The following is a 22,058-nucleotide window of genomic DNA, read 5'->3' as shown; positions in this document are numbered from 1 at the left end:
TTTATTTTATTTTTAATAATTTTTTCCTAGTTATAAGAAATTAAGTTTATGGTCACATGAAAAATAGTTGTTTTTTTTTAGAAATAGAAAAAAAATTAGAATTTCTATCTATTTTTTGCCAATTGATATCCCTAACTCCTGTGGAGCAGTTTATTTTAACACAGCACTTCTATGATAAACTAAAAGGAATAGAAATTGATAAATAAGTACGTCAAATTTACAATAAGTTCAGAGAAAACAAAAAATTCAGGTTAAGATCTTTATGAGCATTTTTTAATAAGAAAAACACCCAATACTTTTTTTTAATAAATCATTATAAATATTTAGATAAATAAATTAGAAAAGTAAATTTAATGTAATAAACAAATTTTGTATGGAAACTTATTGCTTTACAGTTTTCTAACTCTTCAGTTCTCATATTTTTATTTGAATTTACGTGGTTTTCTATCCAATCAATAAAAGACGCAACTTTAATAAAGATAGAGGGATATTCAGCTATGCAGTCGTCTACACCAAATGAGACGAGGGCTACTAATATACCATTTATTACTAAAGGGCCTCCAGAATCACCTTCGCAAGAACCGACGGCATCTTCTCCTAAAAGATAATTAAAATGTGTTGATTACAAATTCACATAACATACAACAATCCTAAAAAAAGTGTAATATATTTTAAATAATTGAAATATTTAAAATAAAACAATTGCGGGGTCAATTTTATTAGATAAACAATAGTTCAAGTAAAAAGACTCAAAACAACCCTGTTATCGATTTTATATCGAGTTTGGCATAGATAATCTTACATTATTTATAGAGTAGTTGTACAGTATAGGATTTGTTTTTAATAAGAATGACATATCTTAACACTTGGCAATATTCAGAGATAATCTGTTATTGTTGCACCAAGTACATACAGATCTGTTTGGAGTTTTGGTTAAAATTGAAAAGCTACTCTACATCAAAGCAAATGCTCAAAGTAATTTCCAACCAGATTTCGGCATAGTTTTCAAATGACGAATGAAAACTTACGCTGCGGGGAAAATGACTTCAATCACAAATTTAAAGAGACAATTTGTCTCTTGGTATCTGTAATTTTGACAGCTGCAGAATCCTAAATATTGAAAAAAAAATATATAATTTTTTAGCCTTGCCTAATTTTTGGCTCATTTGCTGAATAAAAGGGCTATAATATATGCAGTATCTAAGTTTGGAATGGATAAGGATGGAAGATCCACTTATTATATGAGTGATTTTTCCATAAATAATTAATACTCGGTTTTATTTTTAAGCGAAAAATTTATTTTAAGTATTTTGTTTAAACCATGATTTACTCTCGAACTCTTCAATCTTCAAATAGGTTCACGATAGCAGTTTAAGAAAAAGTTTAAACAATTTATTTTATATTGTGGACAGTAATGTTGTTTTGTAAATTTGATGTAATTCAGTTTATTGTAGCAAATTTGATTTTGTGTATCCACCCCCACTATATCAGGACTGTTGTTCCTCACCGGTCTGTCGGTAATAATGGGCCTGTCGTAGAAAAGTTTAAAGTTGTCGTTCTCAAGTACCTTCTGGGGTTGATACTTATAGTATGGAGTGTAACTATTAATAAGTTCATACTTGTTGGCCAACTTTTGATGGATGATGTTGCAGACCTGGTTATGTCGATAAAGATAATCGGTATTTGCCAACAAGCTGCACCTAGATGTTATGTGCTGGATTTTTTCCGATACTTGGTGACATTTCCTGCATTTGTCCGACTCGGTGTTTGGATCCCTAATGATAAATTTCTTTTAGTTGTTAGTATTGATGACTTGATCTTGAATTGCCATCATAAACCCTTCTGTCTCAGGAAAGAGTTCGCCTCGGGAGAACCACCTGTTAGATGCCTCCTTATCGATATGAAGCTGGTTAAGGTCGTGACAGTGTCGAGTGTCGACCATGTAACTCTTTTTGAGCCCATTCCTCCATCTTTGTAATATCCGATTTAATTCAGCCATTAGTTCAGGCGAAGTGAGGTTAAGAGGCGTATAGTTCTTGTCTACCTTCACAATGGTATTATAGAGGCTTGAGGTTCGAGCTTTGATGTAGAAAAACTCTCGTAAAATACTTACTTGTCGGGAATGTAGATTGCTAACATCGACTTGACCTCATCCTCCCTGTCTTCTCGCCAACGTCATTCGGAGTATTGATGATTTTGGGTGGTGACATAATGACATTTGGTCATAATGGTGCGTGTGAGCCTTGAATTTCTTCCAAATCCGTTTTAGAATCCCAAATGAATAAGTCAATACAGGTATTGCATAGATGTTAATTGCCTGAATCAGATTACCTGCATTTAATTCGGGTTTAAGTAAGAACCTTAACCGTTGTGTATACTGATCATTAATTCTGGTTTTAACTTGTTTATCTTCGAGCAGTCTGACTTGTTGGAATCCCAAATATTTAGCCTGAATTATGTTACCGTTTGAGAGCTTAACGTCTCCACCCACAATGACACCCTTCTTGATGTATAAGGTTTTGCACTTATTGAGACCAAATTCTAAATGGGTTATTATTATAATTATTATTATTATTATTTTTGGATGATTCTTAAAATAGTTGACGTTATCTGCGTTTACAATGAACTTTCTAACGATTCGGGTTGTTAATAATAGCGCCGACTTCTGCATTAGCTTATAAGCTTATAGATGCTTTCCTTAAGGTTGAACAGTTTTATGTTTTCGATCAGGCTCTTTGGTATTAACCATGTTATTGACACAATAATTGGAACTATCCTCACTTCTCTTATTTTTCATTGTCTTCGTATCTAGTGTTCTAGATGCCTCTACTAATAATCTTTTTATTGTGTTTAGCTCTTAGGTTGCTCTAAATGTGTTGCCGCTCCATTAAAATCAATACGATTTACATTTGTACACAGTTTGTCTCTATTGTATTTTCTTGCCAAACTTTTGAAAATCACTGCACTCTTTATTAAGATTCAATATAAAAAAAAATCATATATAATATAATCTTAATATTATATATATTTGTCACACAAAATTATGTTAACAAACTACAACCACTAACCACTTATAGCAAATACATTTGGATCACGGCATCAAGCATAACTTCTATATATTTTCCGGCTTGACATATTTTCTTGAACTACAAGAAAATATGTCAAAAATCCATTTGCAAATCTATATTTACTCTACTTATAAATATTTCTGTAAAAAATCAAAAAAAATATTTTTTTTATACGTGAGTTAAGAATTTAAAGCTTAAGAAAACACATTTTTTAATTAAATGACAAGAAACAAATAACAAAATCAAAGTGTGACAATGACCCAGATCACTATTTTGTGTTGCCAAGAGAATCAAGGGCGGGAAAATGAAAATTTATATAGTCAGTTGGCTGTACTGTAAATGTATAGGCAAACCAAAAATATCTATACTTACGTCGAGGAATTGTGAACACATATTATTCCACAATATTTATTTGAAATTTTAAAAGAAATTCGTTTAATGTATTTTTTTAAAAAATACGACTTTTTAACATAATCCAGTAAATTATCTACATTTGAATGGCGACAAAAGTAAATAATCGTTGTTACGCGGCTGTACGATAATGGTTTATTCTATAGCTATCAAAACATTTAGTATTGGCACTTTTGTTACTACGGCAACGTTGCCGGTAAGTACTTCTTATAACTGCAGACGTAAAACTAGTCAGTCAATACTTAATACATACAATTAATTGTTGATCACTTCCCTGTTATACTTAACTGTAGTAAGGAAGATGATGAACCAGGTAAGGTTTCAAATAATAATAATTTTAAAACCATAAAAAACCTAAATACTGAGAAACCAAAAAACTTTCTCAGCAATCAAAATTAGAAAGATAGTGTTTTAAATATTGATGATGTCGAAACTGGTACAAGAAAATTCTATAACATTATCGAAAATATTATAGAAAGCTCTGAAGAGTCTAAGATAATAAAACAAAAAATAAAAACTTGGACAACTTCTGCTATTGTTTGCTCAATAAAGCATAGGGACAAAATGAACAAAAAATAATAATATTATAGGTTAAAATTAATATTAATATAGTTTGGAGAAAGAACAAAAATATTAAGTATGTATACAGAAATTCTTTAAATAAAATAATAAATAAATGTAAAAACTTCTATTATAGAGCAAAACTTAATGAATCTAAAAATGATATGCGCAAGATATATAAACTTATAAATGAAGCTACAAATCAAACTACTACAAAGGGTAAAGACCTAATAAAAATAAAAAATAATAATAAAGACTTTTTAAATAACAAAGACATCGCAAATTATTGTAATCAACATTTTATAAATGATAGAGTAAATATGCTAAATCGAATAAAAAAGCAAACAAACAATTAAAAGTTATTAACAGCAGTGCATCTTCAATTCGTTCCTAAGGCCAACTAGTACAAATTAATTAATTAAACACATATTTATTTTTTTAAACTTCGCCCCTGAATTAGATAGTATTACGACAAAATTCATAAAAGATTTTCATAATTATCTTATTGAACCACTAGTTCATATAATAAATTTAATATTTAAAACAGGAATAGTACCTACTCCATTTAAAATATCAATATTCACTGCCATCTACAAATCAGGTGACAAGTGTGAAATAGGTAACTATCGCCCTATAAGCATAATTTATAATTTTGCCAAGCTATTCGAGAAATATTTGAAGGGTAGACTTGTCGACTATTTACAAATAAATAATTTATTATCACAAAATCAGTTCACTTTTATTGGGGGGCTCAGTACATCTGATGCTGTCTGTGAACTAACTACGCAAGTCAATCAGACTTTAGATACCGATAGAAAGTGTTTCGCAGGGTTTTTGGACCTAGCAAAGGCTTTTGCTAGAAACTTTAGGTTTTACTAAGGGTCTTTGCTAGTTACTTGAAGGGCCGAGAACAGTTTTAAAAAATATAATAATATAATGAACTTAGTAAATCTTTACACATAAAAATTAGAATTCCACAAGAATTATCATTCCGACAGTTATTGGGTCTATACTTTTTATTACATACATTAATGCTCTGACTAATCTCAACATTCATAATGGATCACTGATATCATGTGCAGATGATATGGTTGCGATGTTTTTACGGTTGGGACTTCTTGGGATGACACAAAAAAACTATATAGCTTGAATTAGAGGTACTTAAAAACTGGTTAGATTCGTTTAAATTAAGTGTAAATATTTAAAAAAACCAACTATATTGTATTTTCAATTACTGCTGCTAATCACCTTACCTTTCATAGAATTAAACTTCAGTCAATTGACATCAATTGATATCTGGGTATAATATTTGACAAACATTTAAAGTAGGACCTCCACATTATAAAATTGACAGAAAATATCCGTAAACCTACTTATCGATTTAATATTTTAAGAAATATTTTAAACGAAGAGTTGCTAGTTTTAATTTACCGAGTCTGGGGAGGCCTATATAAAAATCCTTTAAAACAAGATGACATATAGTTCTAGCGTTGATTGAATATTTGGGAAGATACGCAATCCTGTGTTAAAAAGTGTACCCGGTCGACTATCGGATTGCCGTTCAGTTTCGTGCACCGTGTGGTGCTGCCGCAAAGCGTCAAATCTAGGAACGATTTATTTTAGCTGCGTGGACCTGGCTTTTGGCTTCTTTGAGTCAGGTTTTCAACGACGATGGAATCTCCGGTTACGCGGCCGTGTTGGATATTTTTTTAAGATATGGGATGATGCTGCCAACTATGTTTTTATTATTTTTTTTGAACATACAACACAGTGTCATTTATGTAGTGGTCAAGTGATAAGTGATATACTTAAGGGTGGAGGCATATTGAAATTTCTTAAAAGTTAAATTTTATAAACAAATAATTACTTACCAAAATATGTTTTTGAGACAAAAATTTATACAAAAATATATATAAAAAGCTATTTTTACAAAATTACCAAAAAAGTTTAATACAAGTTATAATTTCAACAAACATTATGTTTCCTTCATTTTGTGTTCAAGAGGGTCAAGTTTTTAAATAAAAAGCCCGTTGCACTTAATTAACTAAAAACTAATATACAAAAAATATGTGGAACAAATTTTAAGATATAAGTAGGTTTCACGTAAATATTATAAAGAATAATTTAAATAATTCATAAGACTTAATACCGATGGTAATATAACTTCTTGATTAATAATTTTTTGTAAAAAGTAACCCATTTTGTCATGTGATTCAATATCTGAAAAATTGTGCAGCCTAGTGAGATCTGTAAAGAAAGGGGTTGTGAGTGAGGATGTTAATAGAAATAGAAAATAGGCCACATTTTAAGTTTTAAGCGACACAGGAAAATTCTCAATTACCAGTTGTTACAACTATACTTAAAACTATAAAAAGATACCTAGTAACAAAAAAAAACATTTTGTTTAAAGACCCCGCATCACGGTTATACAGGACGTCAATAGAGGTGGTCAATTAGAGGAAAGTTGAGCAATATAGTGTCCTTTTATAATAAAATCTAAATACTTCCTAAATTTTGCAAAAAACTGAAATTTGGCAAAATCATTTTATTTTTTTTTCTGGCGTTATTTCAAAATATATGACAAAAGTATTTATTAAATGAATAAATTATTGTGACCACTTTTTCTCGCCTATACGATGACACCTACCTACCCTAAAATATGACGTTCTGTCTTTAAAGAGCCATCATCAACTTTGTTTTTCTTTGTCGGCGCTATATTGACCATTTGCAGTTTAACGACGCGGGAATCTTTGGGCGCCCGGCCGTTTTGTTATTTTTTTAAGACAAGGGCGATGATGATAACAGCGCTTTTATTTATTTTGTTATTGCCGATATTTAAATGCGCTGTGATCTCGCATAAATAACTAGATAAATGTGGTGGTCAAGTAATGTATTGGAAGGTGCTATCTCTTACAACTTAAATTTTATTAACAAATAATAAATTACTTACCAAAATCCTTTTTTGAGACAAAAATAAATAAATAAAAACAAAAGAAAAATTCAATAAGCTTTTATTTATTAATTAGAAAATTAACAAAAATATTAAATAAAGGTGATGATATAGGTAGGTTTCACGTAAATATAAAGAGTAAATTAAATAATTAAAGATTTAATATCTATATACGATACTATAGTTTTTTAGAGTGAATAATTTATTGCAAAAAGTAGCCCGTAATGTGATTTTTGACAATACGGGTTTGTGAAACCAGCCAATATCTCAAAAACTGTGTAGGGTAGTGAGATCTGTGAAGTACACTTTTTTTGGACAAAAATATTGAAAAATAGATACCTTTAACTGAAATTAATATAAAAATAAAATCGCAAAATTTAAAAGGTTTTGAATAAGGGTGTAACAACACTATAAAATATAGAAAATAGGCCACATTTTAATTTGCAATACAGGCAAACACTTAATTACTAATTCTTAAAACTAGAAAAAGTTAATAAGAAAAAAAACAAATATTTTGTTTAACAGTATGAAGGGTCTCATCGCGATTATACAGGATGTCCAAAATAAGGATGAGCAGTAAATGGTTTAATTAGGCGAAAGTTGCGCAATATAAATGCAATGATTGAATAAATGCAATCTAAACATTGGAAAAATGCTAAATACTTCCTAATATTCAGGAAAAAGGTGAAATTTGGCAAAATGGTTTTTTTATTTTTTTCTGGCGTTATTTGAAAATATAAAATAAAATCATTTATACATTGTTGTAAACACTTTCTCTTATTTACAAGTTAACATCTTTAACTTTTAAATACGACGTTCCTTCTTTAGAGAGTCATAATCAACTTTGTTTCTTCTTGTCGACGCCATGTTGGCCACTTGCAGTTTTGAATAACCCTTTTAATTACTTTATCAACGAGGTAATTTCTAGCTAGTAGTTGGAATCATCCCTATTAAATATTATATACCTCTCTCTCTTTTAAATACAATTTCGAATTTCAAAAAATTCAAAACATACTTTATTCATAAATACATGGTACCTACTTGTTGACATGGTACTTTTATGATATAAAATAGGCACATTAATCGACATATTACTAACACATAATTTAAAAACAATACACAATAGTGGGTTCAACATACTAGTATAAACACAAAATGTATTTTCAATTTCAAAGCAAGACGACTTAAAATTTTTTTAGAGTAACATCACAAATTCTAACCTTTACATCTTTACTAAAAACTAATTATATACTATTGGCCTATTCCTAACTATCTTCAAAAAATTCTAATGCTATAAAAATATTTGCTTTTAAGAAGTTTCGTTAAGGACTTTTTAAAGCGAGGAGACTTTTATGACATTTGGAAAATGATTAAAAATTTTTATGCTCAAGTAAATAAGAGAATTCTTAGTTCACTTTTCGGGATGGGCATTGGAATATTGTATTTTTTTCTGATATTATAATGTTTTAAGGAGCCATTATTTTGAAGATACAATTTATATTTTTTGTATATTAGTCAAGCAGACTCAACAATAAACAAGCAACACAAGGAAAGTATCTTTAAATAGGGGTCTGCATGTCCTGTGGAGATTTATGACACATATATTTAATGGCTTGTTTTTTAAAAACAAACATCGAGTCAAAAAGCCGTTTACTAATGCAACTCCAAAATGTTATTCCATACTGTAGGTATTTTTGTATGAAAGTAAGTTCCAACTTTCGACAGAAAAAATATCAATCTCAGTTCATTTAAAACCATTCTAACAGCATAACATCGTCTAGCCAGTTTTTGCCTCCTGACATATCTCTATAAAACTTAGGTTTATGATCGATAACAATTTCAAGAAATCTGTTAAAATTATTCACTTCCAATTCTTTGTTGTGAATCATGAACTGCTCTGAGCATAAAAACTTAACAATTTAGTCTTATCTATGTTTAAAGACATCAAATTAGCATCAAACCACTGTTTAATCATTAATAAATCTTTAGAAATTGTTCTAGGTTAATGTGCTTTTATTATTGTCCATAAGATAGTGGTGTCATCTGCAAAAATAGTGAAGAATCCTCTTATCTGGAGCGACCCCAGGTCATTTATATACAATAGAAATAAAATAGGACCGAGAAACGAACCCTGCTTACTACACAAAGTTCAGACAAACTGCCATTTGGCCAAACAAACTTTTTTCTGTCTAACAAAATAAAATTTTAACCATTCTAGAGCAACTCCCCTAAACCCATATCTAGAAAGCTTACCGAGCAATATTCCATGGTTGACACAGTCAAAGTGTTTAGAGAAGTCGCAGAATACCGCTGCATCAAAGTGACCTTCTTCAAGCTCAAATATAATCTCTCCAGGAATGAAAACATTACTCGACATTCATTTAATATGTTATTTTTTTTAATTAGGAAAGCTACCATTCGTACTATAACCAGTTTCTCAATAACTTTAAAGGCTTTTTAGGCTTTATTTTTATCTTTTTCATGAATGAATTTCATCATGAAAACAATTATTGAAAATACTTAAAACACTAAAGACCATAAACATAATATATTGATTTAAAATTTTCTTAAAGTAAAAAAAAGAAAAAGAGAAAATGGCTCTCATAGACATGAAGAGACAGTATTTTTAAGAGTTCGGATTGATTTTTGTAGATAAAATAGATAATTTTCTGTGAGGTTTATAATTAGATTTTTTTAAAGATTTTCTAATAAGATTTTGAGATTCCCATATTAGGTTGTTATAAATCAAAGTCTTAATTAATATACGCACACTGATTAATTTTGCCTAAAGAAGCCATCGTCTCACAAACTAAACACATTTACATATATCTATCTATTTGTGATTATGATATCTAAGAAAAATTTTTAACAACTACCAAATTGCAATACGGCAAACACGAACCTGTGCAAAAACTCTCCCACACGACTCGGATGATCGGCCGATTACTAATGAGAAGCGACGGACGAAATTATTTTCGCGCATACTGGAGAGAATCGCCATCTATTTTTCACGCATATTTGCGGTCACGTTTTAGCCCATAAGGTTGCGTATCTTCCCAAATATTCAATCAACGGTTCTAGCCTGGACACTTATCCCCGCTTCCATCGATACCTCACAACAGAAGCCGAAATCATGCGAGGCGACGACCGCATCGCGATGGCAAAAATTCCGCGTTAGGGCACATATTTTGCGTTGATTCGAAATAATATTTTACTGCAGTTATTATTGTAGTTTATAGTAAGATTAGGCATTTAAAATTTTAAACTACCAAACTATTTTGATACTCGCTTTGAGTTTTAAAAAGAATAAAAATTCGGTATTTAAATTAGGTGGGTAAATTAACAATTTTATTTTTAACTTACATTTTAGAATCTTAATTTTATTTAGAATAATGCCTACCTCTTACTGCATTCCTGTTTAAGCTCAGAAAAAATTAAAATGGATTTAAATTTTTTTTTTGGTTTTTTTGATTATCTTCGGATTCATTAAAATTTTCGATTTTTTAAATAAGCAACATAAATTTGGCATAGGTACCTACCTAGTTTTGTTTTCGGCATTAACATTTTTACGAAAAAGTAATATAGCAATGCAAAACTTTCCCATAGCAACCAAGATAACCCACAAAAGTGTCAAGAATAAATTTTTTAAAAATTGTTTTTTTTTCAATAATCTTCAAAATCACATAAAATATAATATATATTTTTTTATATGGCATATTCTTTTACAAGTAAATAATGTGCAACTTTGGGGTAAATTATCCATTTTCGTATTTTGAGGGTAGACGAATTTGAAACACCGTTTATGTATATTTTTCCAATAAAATAAGTAATAAAAAATATTTAAAACGTTTATCATATACCTAAAAATACGTAATAATAAAAAAAAAATTATCTTGTAAAATGTAAAATATTAGGTCCCGCGGTATCTCCACTTAGTTGTTCCACTGTACGGCGTGCGCCACCAAATCTCGGCTTCAATTTTGACGCCACGAAACCAGTGTCACGGCTAGAACTCTCGATCGGCTACGGCTTAGCGCGCTTGGTATACACACCGAACAATAACAAGAAATATCTTGTTATTGTTCGGTGGTATACATCGATAAATAAATGTACACCAGACCTTGTGTACCGGGCCGACGGGGAACTGCGGGGTGGATTTTGAACGTCGACCGGAGTGACCCAACTGGTATTCTATTCGGTAAACTTTGGTAGTGTAAGTGTGTAAATAAATCACTTGGTTGTTTTTGTGCATCGAATATTTTAATTCACACTTTAAAGAACGGTAAAACGATACATTAATGTCAGGTGTGGGAGGTTAATTCGACGTCAGTTAACTAAACATTGGTGAAAAATAAATAATAGTGAGCTGAAATAAATCGAACTAAAGAGTGTAAAAATGCCAAAGTTGGTGGACTTAAATTTTTTTTTCTGAACTTAAAAGAGACGTAAATAAAAGGACGATTTAACGGAAAATAAAATGGTTTTGTAGGAGCGGTTTCGTAAAGCATTACTTGAGAAAGGCTGACCCGGACAACTTTATTTTTGCTGGTGCAAGCAATATCGGTCAATTGTCAAGATTTCAAAAATCATTTACTGCAAAATTCTGCAAAGATGGAGGAAAACAAGGAAACTGGCTGCTTGCGTTGGGCTTGAGAGGAGATCTTGCTGCTATCCTGTAAAGAATGTCCCTAGAAGAACAAGATTCTTCAAGAATCACTTAGTCAGGAAAGTCTTTGCAAGAGTTTGAAGCTGTCATTGCACGGTTGGATTGACTGGCATACTTATATTTTTTGGAAAGAATCATGGAACGTTTGGTAGTCCAAGCAGTCCAAGTAGTCGATTATCCTGGATGGACTTCGCGATGATGAAAACAGGTAGTACTTACTACTAGCGCATCCACCTAGGCTGGCAGATGCATTAACACGGGCCCTTGAATACGAAGAACACGAACAAGGGTCTGGCTTCATCCCAGAAATAATCCCAGAAAAGGACGACTTTCAAGGAATCCGTGAAGTGCATGATTAGGGAGGCGACTGGAGGACGTTGCTACCAGGACCGGAAGCTGGAGTGTGAGAAATGTGACAATGCAAGTCTTTTAAAAGGACACTCTCCAGAAGGCGCTAGTACCACTCCCGTCAAACTAAGGAAGGTCGATGCGAAGAGATGATCGTCGATCTTTGCCATAGCATAAAGTTCCTGTCCGGAGAACTTTAATATTGTCAGCGGGTAGAGGAAAAAGATGCTAAGTTACTAAGAACTATCATCATCGCTAATACTTGGCAAAATGGAAATTTCACAAAAGGCCAAGAGGAGAATCCCGATATCCAGAGAGCTGACCTGAATTTCAGAAAAAGTTACCACTTATTTTCTTAATCTCTATTTAGGCACAATCATACCCTTAGAATGATTGCTATTGACGTTGCTAGTCTGTTTCTCGAATCAGAAGGAGGGAATAAGTACATTCTGGTCGTGATATATTAAGTCAGCAAATGGGCGCAGGCGCACTTTCTACCAAATAAAAAAGCCACTACCATCACCGACGCCTTAATAAAAGAATGAAAATTTTGAGTCCGGCTTGTTTCAGAACATCTAAAGAAGCTTGAAATTAAAAAAAACTAGAACTACACGCAGTCAGATGGTAAGATGGAATGAATAAATAGGACCCTTAATACTTGGCCAAAGTAGTCCCCAGCCACCAAAGAGACTGACCTAGGTTTTTTTCATTTGTCCTGCTGGTTTGCTTCATTCTGCTAGCTTATCGATCGGCCATCCCAGAATACCATATTTAATTAGTGGGTATTGTCTTTCAGAAATTATAGTACGCAAATAGAAAAAGTGATTAACAGAGGATTTTTTATTAAATATGGAGATTACATACAGTGACACGGAATAACGGATCTCCTATCTAACTATTCCGAAAGAAAAAACGTTTGACGTATAAGCGAATAGTAAGCAAAAATGTGTGAAAATAAAAGACATTTTATCAATTTAAACTTTGGTAAGACAAATGGTTCCCTCATAGTATTAAACATTAAACTAAATGGCAGACAATTTTTCATCTTACTTCGCCAAAAAGAAGACGCAACTTGAAGCGATTTAACAGTAAAAATGTATGATATTAAACAGTTCACTGAGTCCAAATATTTTTGTGTGGATAAAGTTGGTGTTGGGATACTAAACGAGAATAATTTGTATTTCCAACAAGATGGAGGTTCTCCGCACCACGCTTTGACAGTTCGAGAGTGTCTTAATGAATAGTTTCCAGGGATATGGATTGGCAGGCGTAGTGCAATTGAATCGCCCGTTCGATCTGATATTATTAATGATTTAAAGGATCGAATTACTCGCGAATGTAGAGATTTAAGAGTAAAAATACTTGCCAATATTTGTGAGGAATTTCAAAACAGATTTATTATTATCTCGCGAATATTGTCTTCTTAAAATAATATATCACACTATAGGATAGCCAGACGGCATACTAAAGTATGCCGTCGATAAAATATTCATTATTACCAGACATTTTAGCTCACTATTCGCTGGTACGTCAACCAATTTAATTTTTTTGGCACTGTTAAACAGATATTTTAATGCTTAAAATGCTTAAATTACGTGTCAGACCATGGGAGTTCCCATTTGACATATTAAAGTCAGATTAGCTAGAGGTGAGGAGGTGATCGACAGAACTTTATCAAATATAAAACGTCTAATATCTAGATTGACGTGTTTTTTTTAAGAAGTATTTAAGGCAAGTTTGCTTTAAAATAAAAGGACTGTATGTTAAAAATGTCCTAATAAAGAAGTCCCAATTGAACACATTTTTAATCTACGTACTGTAGTGTACCGCAGAACCACACATTGCCCACTAATTTTAAGCGCCAGTTGTAGTAGAGCAAAATTCAAATTTTGCGCATAATCAAAATTCAAATTTTGCGCATAATCAAAATTCAAATTTTCCGCTCTTATGAGCTCACCGAGACATTCAGTCGAGTGTTCTATTGGTGTTTATGGAGCTTTGTTATCTAAGAAATAATAATCTATAGTAAGCTTACATAAAAATAATACCCAGTACACATAATACACTTATTGATATTACATACAATTATTGTAATATCATGAAAATTTGAAATGAGTAATACTGAAAAATAAATTTAAGGTAAAAAAAAATATATACGTACTAAATAAATGCAATGAAATAAAAGATAATAATCTTTAAAGAATATCTAGAATCCTTAGAAAGCTATGATTATAGGAAATATTATTGTCATGCTTATTAAGACTTTACTTAAAACTATAATCCTATTAATTTATAAAAACTTGTATCAGTTAACTTATTTATTTGTCTACTGTAATCAAAAAACTATTTTCTAGACCTTAAAATCAATTATGGTGCCTGCCTTAGTCTTCTATATAAAAGGAGCCTTACTAAGAAGCAACAGGCTTAAAAATAGAAACGTTTGGTCTCTTAGAGAAAAATGGATGATACGTTTCTATTTTTAAGCCTGTTGCTTCTTAGTAAGGCTCCTTTTATATAGAAGACTAAGGCAGGCACCATAATTGGTTAGGCTTAAAAATTGTTAATTATTAAATCGTTACTTCTAAATCATTATAAAAAACTGCTTTACCTGAAGTACATAGTTGACGATTGGTTATATATTTCTGATATTCTTCGTAAGTAGCGCATTGCTTATTAGAAATTACAGTTGCGTCAACGTATCTTAAGACTGGAGATATTGAACCTAAAATTAAATTGGTAAATTTGATTATCCTATACTCTGTGAATTATTCAAAATTACTGGCTATGATACAAGTTTAAGTTTAACATACACTTCATAAGGTGAGGAACGAGAAAGAGGTAGATATTTTAACCAAATACATTTAGCTCAAATGATATAAAATTGTTTATTTTTAAGTGTAACTTTATTTGAATTGAGTGAATTTTTTAAGGAATGTCATTATTATTGCTTTAAATTACATATTTTAATGTTTATATTACTCCTCTATCTCCGAGCAAGTTTTATATGGCCCCTTCCTATATCTAAAAGTATGTGTGCTCTATACGATGCTAAATTTTTTAATTTCCTCCTAAAAATGAACAAGAAGCAAGGAGTAGGAGGAGTAGATAGACAGGTCTTACAAAAGGGGACGATTTTATGCATAACCAGCTCTATTATGTATATAAGGTCTCTAGTTTTGGTGGTAGATGTTGTCCACTTGCATCGCCCAGTTCAATACCACCACATAGGACTTGGGCGGCGTGAAGTGGTTCCATGGAACTCACGTTTCGCCGCTATGTCGATGTGTCCGGTTTCCAAAGGGGAAATGGAGAAGAAAAGTAAATGCATGATGGCACTTTCACGACCAAAACTTTCCGGACGTAAACTCGCCTCCCATTCGGATCTCCGGGCAAAGGCTGGTCGGGGGGTCCATCAGGCGGATCAAAAATCCTAAATCAATTTCTGCAACATCAGAGGCCTAAACACCAATATTAATGCAGTACACTAACACCTGCAATCAAATAAGCCTCACATTCTGGCATTGGCAGAAACAAAGGTAAAACCTTCAACAACAAATGTTCACCTCATTTATCCTGGATACGATCTACACACCCGATTTCGACTAAACTTTGGATTGGCAGTATTTGTCAAGAACGACTTGAGTTGCCAGCGGGAGGAAATGCTTGAACCTGCGGACTTCGACGTCATGTGGTTCAAAATAATAGCCAGTGGTGCCACGAAATTTAACTGCTGTATCTACAGACCACCAAGCGACACCCAATATAGACGGCCCTTTTTGAACCTGGTTGATTGCATTAACCATCTGCAAATTGACTACCCAAGCGCAGAAATCATCGTCATGGGTGATTTTAACGTTCACAATATCAACTGGCTGCGCTTCTGCAACAAGAATGACGATGAAGGACGAGAAGCTGAGCTATTTGCCACTATATGCGGGCTTACGCAGCTTGTGGAGGAACCTACCAGAATCCTTGATCGAGACGGCGAGTTCGCGAGTCTCCTAGATCTGGTCTTGGCTTCAGACCCTGACTCGTACACAGTATCAGTACATGCCCCCCTAGGAACATCGGACCACCAATTGATAACAGTCTCTTGCCAGTTGGAGGTAAAAACTCAGGATCTTCCGATGCCGCGGAAGATATGGCACTATAAATCAGCAGAGTGGAACCATCTTCGGGAATTTTATCGCTCATTTCCTTGGAAAGAAGTCTGCTTTAGAACCAATAACATCTCAGAATGTGTAAACCAAATTACAGAGACGATCTTAGCAGGAATGGAAGCTTATATCCCTTTTCCTACTAAATGCGGATCAAACAACAAGCAATTCATTCAGGTTCAACCTGAATTGCAAAAAGGCAGTAAACACTAAAAACGCAGCATATCGCAAATGGCGTCAACATCCTTCCATCGAAAATCGGAGGAACTTTTTAGCCTCCAGAAATAACTGTAAGCGAATTATTGATGAATGCAAAGAGAGTCACAACAACAGGATCAAAAACAAACTGCTAAACTGCCCAAATGGAACAAGATCTTTCTGGTCGGTATCGAAAGCCGTTAGTCAAGGATTTGCTAAGTCGGCCTTGCCACCCCTAACAGCAGATGGTGGTTCTGTCGCGGTAATAGCAAGGGAAAAAGCCAACTTACTGGGTAAACTCTTCGCGTCCAATTCTACTCTGCACTCGCAAGGCAAAACACCGCCATATTTGCCAAGGGTGAATTCATCGATGGGAGAAATTTCGTTTCCCCAACGAATTATAAATAAAATTCTTAAAAGCGTAGACACCAACAAAGCTTCTGGACCCGATGGAATTCCAGCCCTAATACTAAAACGTTGTGCAGACAAATTGACTCCTCCCTTATGTAGACTGTTCACGGCATCGTATAAGCAGGGCCAATTTCCAACAAGCTGGAAAACTGCTCTAGTGCAAGCTGTACCCAAAAAGGGTAAGAAGACGATGCCCTCCACCTAACGCCCGATTGCACTAGTTCCAGTAATATCGAAGATTATGGAGAAAGCAGTCAACCAACAACTGTTAAGATATCTCGAATCATTTGGACTAATCAGCGATCATCAATACGGCTTTCGAAAGCTTAGATACACCGGCGATCTTCTGGCCTACGTCACACACTTGTGGACAGAGGCCATGGAGAAGCACGGCGAGTCCCGCTTAGTCGCTCTTGACATTTCCAAGGCATTTGACAGAGTGTGGCATGAGGGACTACTAACCAAGCTTTCCTCATTCGGCATACAAAGCTCATTATTGAATTGGATCAAAAGTTTTCTTGAACAACGAACAATCCAAGTAGCCGTCGACGGATACCTCTCCGACAAATTTAACATTAACGCTGAAGTCCTTCAAGGATGCATTCTATCCCCCACCCTTTTCTTGGTATATATCAACAATTTGCTAGGAACCACTGTCAATCCAATCTACAGCTTTGCGGACGATAGCACACTTATTTCCACATTTAAGTCCGCTAAACCAACGATAACCGCAAGTTCTCAGAATCTTAGGCAGCAACAAGTAGCTTCAACCAACGACGATATTAGAGCAATCTTGGAGTGGGGCGATAACAATTTGGTCAATTTTAACGCTAAAAAAACGCAGGCTGCAGTATTTACGATGAAGACTAACCTTGTTGGCCCGGAGCTGGTTATGGCAGGGAAAACATTGCCAATGAAATCATCTTTACATCTTCTAGGAGTCGAGGTCATCAACAGTGTGTCCTGGCATGACCACGTTGCCGAGGTCGCCAGGGCGGCTTCCAAAAAACTCGGAGTGCTTTTCGAAACGAAAAAACTGTATACACCAGAACAGCTGCTGACTCTTTATAAGGCTTAAATACGCCCTTCCCTCGAGTATTGCTCGCATGTCTGGAGCTCTGCACCCAAGCATAGTTTAAACCTGCTGGATTCTATACAGAAGAGAGCTATTCGACTTATCGACAAACCAGAACTGACAAAGAGTCTGGATAGTCTGGAGTACAGGAGAAAGGTGGCTGATCTCTGTTTATTCTACCGTTATTATCACGGTAAGTGCTCCTCTGAGCAGGCAGCCTGATTCCACCCAGGGCTGTTCCGGCAAGAAGGACGCGTCTAGCAGTTGCGGCTCATCAACATCGAGTCCACCTGCCTACCCCAAGGACGTCGCTGTACGGGACTCATTCATCTGGAGAACATCTTCTTTGTGGAACGGGCTTCCACCTCACATATTTTCCGACGCATACAACCTACAGTAATTCAAGATGGATGCCCACAAATATCTTCACGCAAGCACCGCTCCAAGAGTGACATAGGTCTTTCCTCTTGTACTTGTGTTTACCATAAAAAAAAAACGTTCTCAGCCCTAACTCCCAGTATTTGGTCGCGTGGGGTCTTGCCGAAAGTATCGCGAGAATATATTGGCCGGTAGTCGGAGTTACGAGCAGCACAAGTGTATAAAAAACTATGGAAACATTTAAAGTGAATCTCTGTAATATAAAAGATCTGAGCACGAACATAAATGTCGTGCATCAACATCTGAAAATAAACAAATAAACCCCACATTTCAGCACCAGCAGAAAGGAAAGTGAACTCGAAAGCAACCAAGGTTCATATATTGCATCCTAGATACAACCCCACACCCAATTTAGGTACGAAGTCGCCATCTTCATTGGAAACGACATCTTGCCAACTGGAAGAAGTTCTGGAATACTCAGGGTTCAATATTATGTATTTCAAAATAACAACCGAGAAATCCACAAAGTATTTCTGCTTCACTTACAAAAGGCTTTTCATCGACCTTTCTGATAAAATCGACAATCTGCAAATCAACCATCCAAGTGCAGAAGTTGTTGCTGCGGGAGACTTTAACGTCCACAGTGTCAACTGGTTGATGTATTCTAATAGGACTAACTACTGAATCTCTTGCTCGCGACGAATGCTGATTCACATAATACTACTGTATATGCACCACTAGAAACATCGGATAACAAATTAATAACCGCAACATGTGAATTAGAAATGATAACTCAGCATCCACCCATGCTGCGTAAAGTTTGACAATATAGACCGGCAAGCAGAGTTTCGATCTGTAGTAAAAGCTGATGTTCAAGGTTTCTATAGGTCAATAATTCCACTATTGAATAGGGAAGATGGGTCATTTGCAATGATTGCAATAGAAAAAGCAGACTTACTGGGACAGATTTTCGCATGAAGCATATAGTTCACAGATATTTTGAGAAAGTTCTTGAAAAAGGTTTTACCACTAACCACCGGCTCCGTTGAAATACCCCCAATAGTATTAATAAAGTGTATGGGAGTATGGACACCACCGTTGTGCAAACTGTTTTCTCTTTCATACAGAGGAAGTCTCTTCCCTGGAGACTGGATACTAGTGCGGATTCAACCGATACCCAAAAAAACGGTGCCTATATAGAATATGAATTTAAAATTAAATTACCGTGTGATTACAAAATTCCCGTGCGACTGCTTTAGTCCCAGAAATTGCCTAAGTAAGGGAGAAACTCGTCAACCAGCAAATTTAGAAATACGTGGAGTTTATCAACATTAATACTATGGTTTTTAAAAGCAGGTCTAGTTGCGATCTTTGGGGCTATGTCACGCATTTCCGATAGAGTCTGAAATGAAAACGTCTTTCAAAAACTACAGTTTTTTGGTTCCCCTAACTCTCGTTGTTTCGATGCTTTTTCAAGAACCAATCCATTCAGGTTGTCTTGTTGTATCTTGTGCCCTCCCATGTCTGATTAATTAACCAAGGAAAACTTTAAGCAAAATATGCTTTTAAAAGTTTACAAAAAAGTCATAGGTGTAGTCTTAAGGTTATGAATGATGAATCTTTAAAGTCGACATTTCTTGCTCGAGAAAATACAATTGAAAGCACTTATAATGATTTATGATTACAAGATAGTCATAGAATAACATTGTTATTTAGTAATCAACAGTACAGTTTAAAATAATTCAAAGTTATCTAATGTTGAGAAATTTTAATATTTGAATATTTCATTGGATAATGAACCTTTAGCTTTAATGAAAGGCATTCCTCTTATGGATTCTAATTATATCGTAGCTTGTAAAAAATTGAAAAAACGTGGCCAAAGTAAGCACATTTTAACGACTCATTATTATATTAAAATATTTAATGACCCAGTCATTTGTAAGAACAATTCTTATAGTAGGGGAGCCCAAGCGGGGATTTTGCCCGTTACTCGATCGCGTCAGAACATCATATGGAAAAATAGCTTATACCCTATAATGTACCCCTACCATATATGGATACTTATGGATATGACTCGTTTGTAAATAAAATATTACTTGTGAAGTTGTCATTTTGATCAATTTTTTCTCTTAAGGTTTCACAAAACTCCAAGCGTTTTATTTCATCTTCTTGAAAAATTTCTTGAGTATTTTTAATTTTATAGGCTTTCTACTAATTTTTTTTTAAATATCATGCACTGTACGACTTGGAATATCAAGTTCTTCAGAAATTTGGGAGCTAGAACAAGGTTCACTTACTTCCACAAAAGCACACACCTTGACCTTTTCAATCCTAGCGTTAGGTCTTCGACGAGGTTCCTGATCGCCACTAGAACATCTTGCACACCGATTTACACATCCCGACTGCTCAAACTTATGCCAGAGATTATAAGTTGTTTTAGCAGTAGGGACTTGCTGATCAGGATATGCAAATATAAAACGGCCGACAACTTCTTCTGCACTATCCGCATGAAAATTCCATTTAATGATATTAATCTTTTGATTAACAGTGAAAACCATTTTTATTTTATTACTGTATCCGTCTTCGTACCAAAGGTTGAAATAAATTGTAAACATGATCGGCTAACACGTACAGTATGCGAGGAAATGCAACCGAATTTTAACCGGACTGATAAGCGCAACGACAACGCGATAGCCGCCCAGGGTGGAGCCAAGTTTGTTCTCGCTCTACTCTGTCTCCTTCTTACACATTACGCAAAAATCATATTCGAAATTTTTCAACCGTTGAACGTGTATAACTTTTAATAATACCAAATATTAACTTTTAATAATACCAAGTTATCTAATGTTGAGAAATTTCAATATTTAATTATTTCATTGGATAATGAACCTTTAGCTTTAATGAAAGGTGTTTTCAAATAAACACCTAAATTTTTTAATGACCCATCTTTCACGGATTCTAATTATATCGTTGCCTGTAAAAAATTGAAAAAACGTTGCCAAAGTAAGCGCATTTTAACGACTCATTATTATATTAAAATATTTAATGACCCAGTCATTTTTAAAAACAATTCTTATAGTAGGGGAGCCCAAGCGGGGATTTTGCCCGTTACTCGATCGCGTCAGAACATCATATGGAAAAATACCTTATACCCTATACTGTACCCCTACCGTATATGGATGCTTACTATATAACTTTTAATAATACCAAATACCTTTTTTTTCTTTTTTTTTTCCTTTTTTTACCTCTTACGACAACTTTCCACTCACTACTCATCAGATTAATATCTCTTGGTTATCAGAAATCAATAGCGTGTACACGATGAATGTCTGACGCGCTCGAATATTTCCATGTGACTGTTTTCTTTACATTTTTGAAGATTTGTACATGCTCTCGTCCCCACTAAAATAGAAAACTTAACATAAACTTTTTTTCGTTTTAGCACCTAATCTTTTCAATCCAATAGGTCCCCATGACGCTTTAATAACTGCAAATTTAGCATCCCAAGGGCTTGGATTAAAGCCTTGGATTATTATGAGTTGAGAAAACTTTTAAAGATTTTTTTTTGAAAATATCTTGTTTATTATGCTCTTAAATAAATTAGATACTAAAGCAAGAGTTCAAACTGGAGATTAATATTCTTAGTCAGGAGATGATGAACTTGTCGTCAATAAATTTTCTTCTTAGAAAGGCAATATTTTGAAATAGAATCTGTTCAATATACGACTTTGTCCCTTCTCTTAAGTAATTCAAAGATCCCTCCCCCACAAAACATTTCAAAAATAAAAAACTCCTATCTAATTTTGTTATAGGTACATGCCAATCTTCGACTGAG

At 33.9% G+C, this 22,058-nt stretch overlaps 1 protein-coding gene across 3 annotated transcripts in view; it reads right to left on the bottom strand.

Annotated features, from left to right (window-relative positions):
* Nucleotides 1-245: 245 nt before the first annotated feature.
* Nucleotides 246-22,058, bottom strand: part of LOC126749074 (brachyurin-like) — a 47,176-nt gene continuing 25,363 nt past the window's right edge. For 2 of the 3 annotated variants that reach the window (XM_050458696.1, XM_050458704.1), the window contains exons 4-5: nucleotides 14,613-14,726; nucleotides 246-597 (exon numbers count right to left, since the gene is read on the bottom strand). In XM_050458696.1, coding sequence (XP_050314653.1) covers nucleotides 314-597; nucleotides 14,613-14,726 — 398 coding nt within the window. In that variant the 3' untranslated portion in view covers nucleotides 246-313. Of the gene's footprint in view, nucleotides 598-14,612; nucleotides 14,727-21,447; nucleotides 21,626-22,058 lie in introns of those variants that run through there. The other variant, XM_050458713.1, reaches the window with a different exon arrangement.

The sequence above is a fragment of the Anthonomus grandis genome, chromosome 2 (genome assembly GCF_022605725.1).
Source record: "Anthonomus grandis grandis chromosome 2, icAntGran1.3, whole genome shotgun sequence".
In the NCBI taxonomy this organism is placed as follows: domain Eukaryota; kingdom Metazoa; phylum Arthropoda; class Insecta; order Coleoptera; family Curculionidae; genus Anthonomus; species Anthonomus grandis.
Note: the sequence above shows the minus strand (reverse complement) of the source record. Positions and strands in the feature narration are given on the sequence as shown.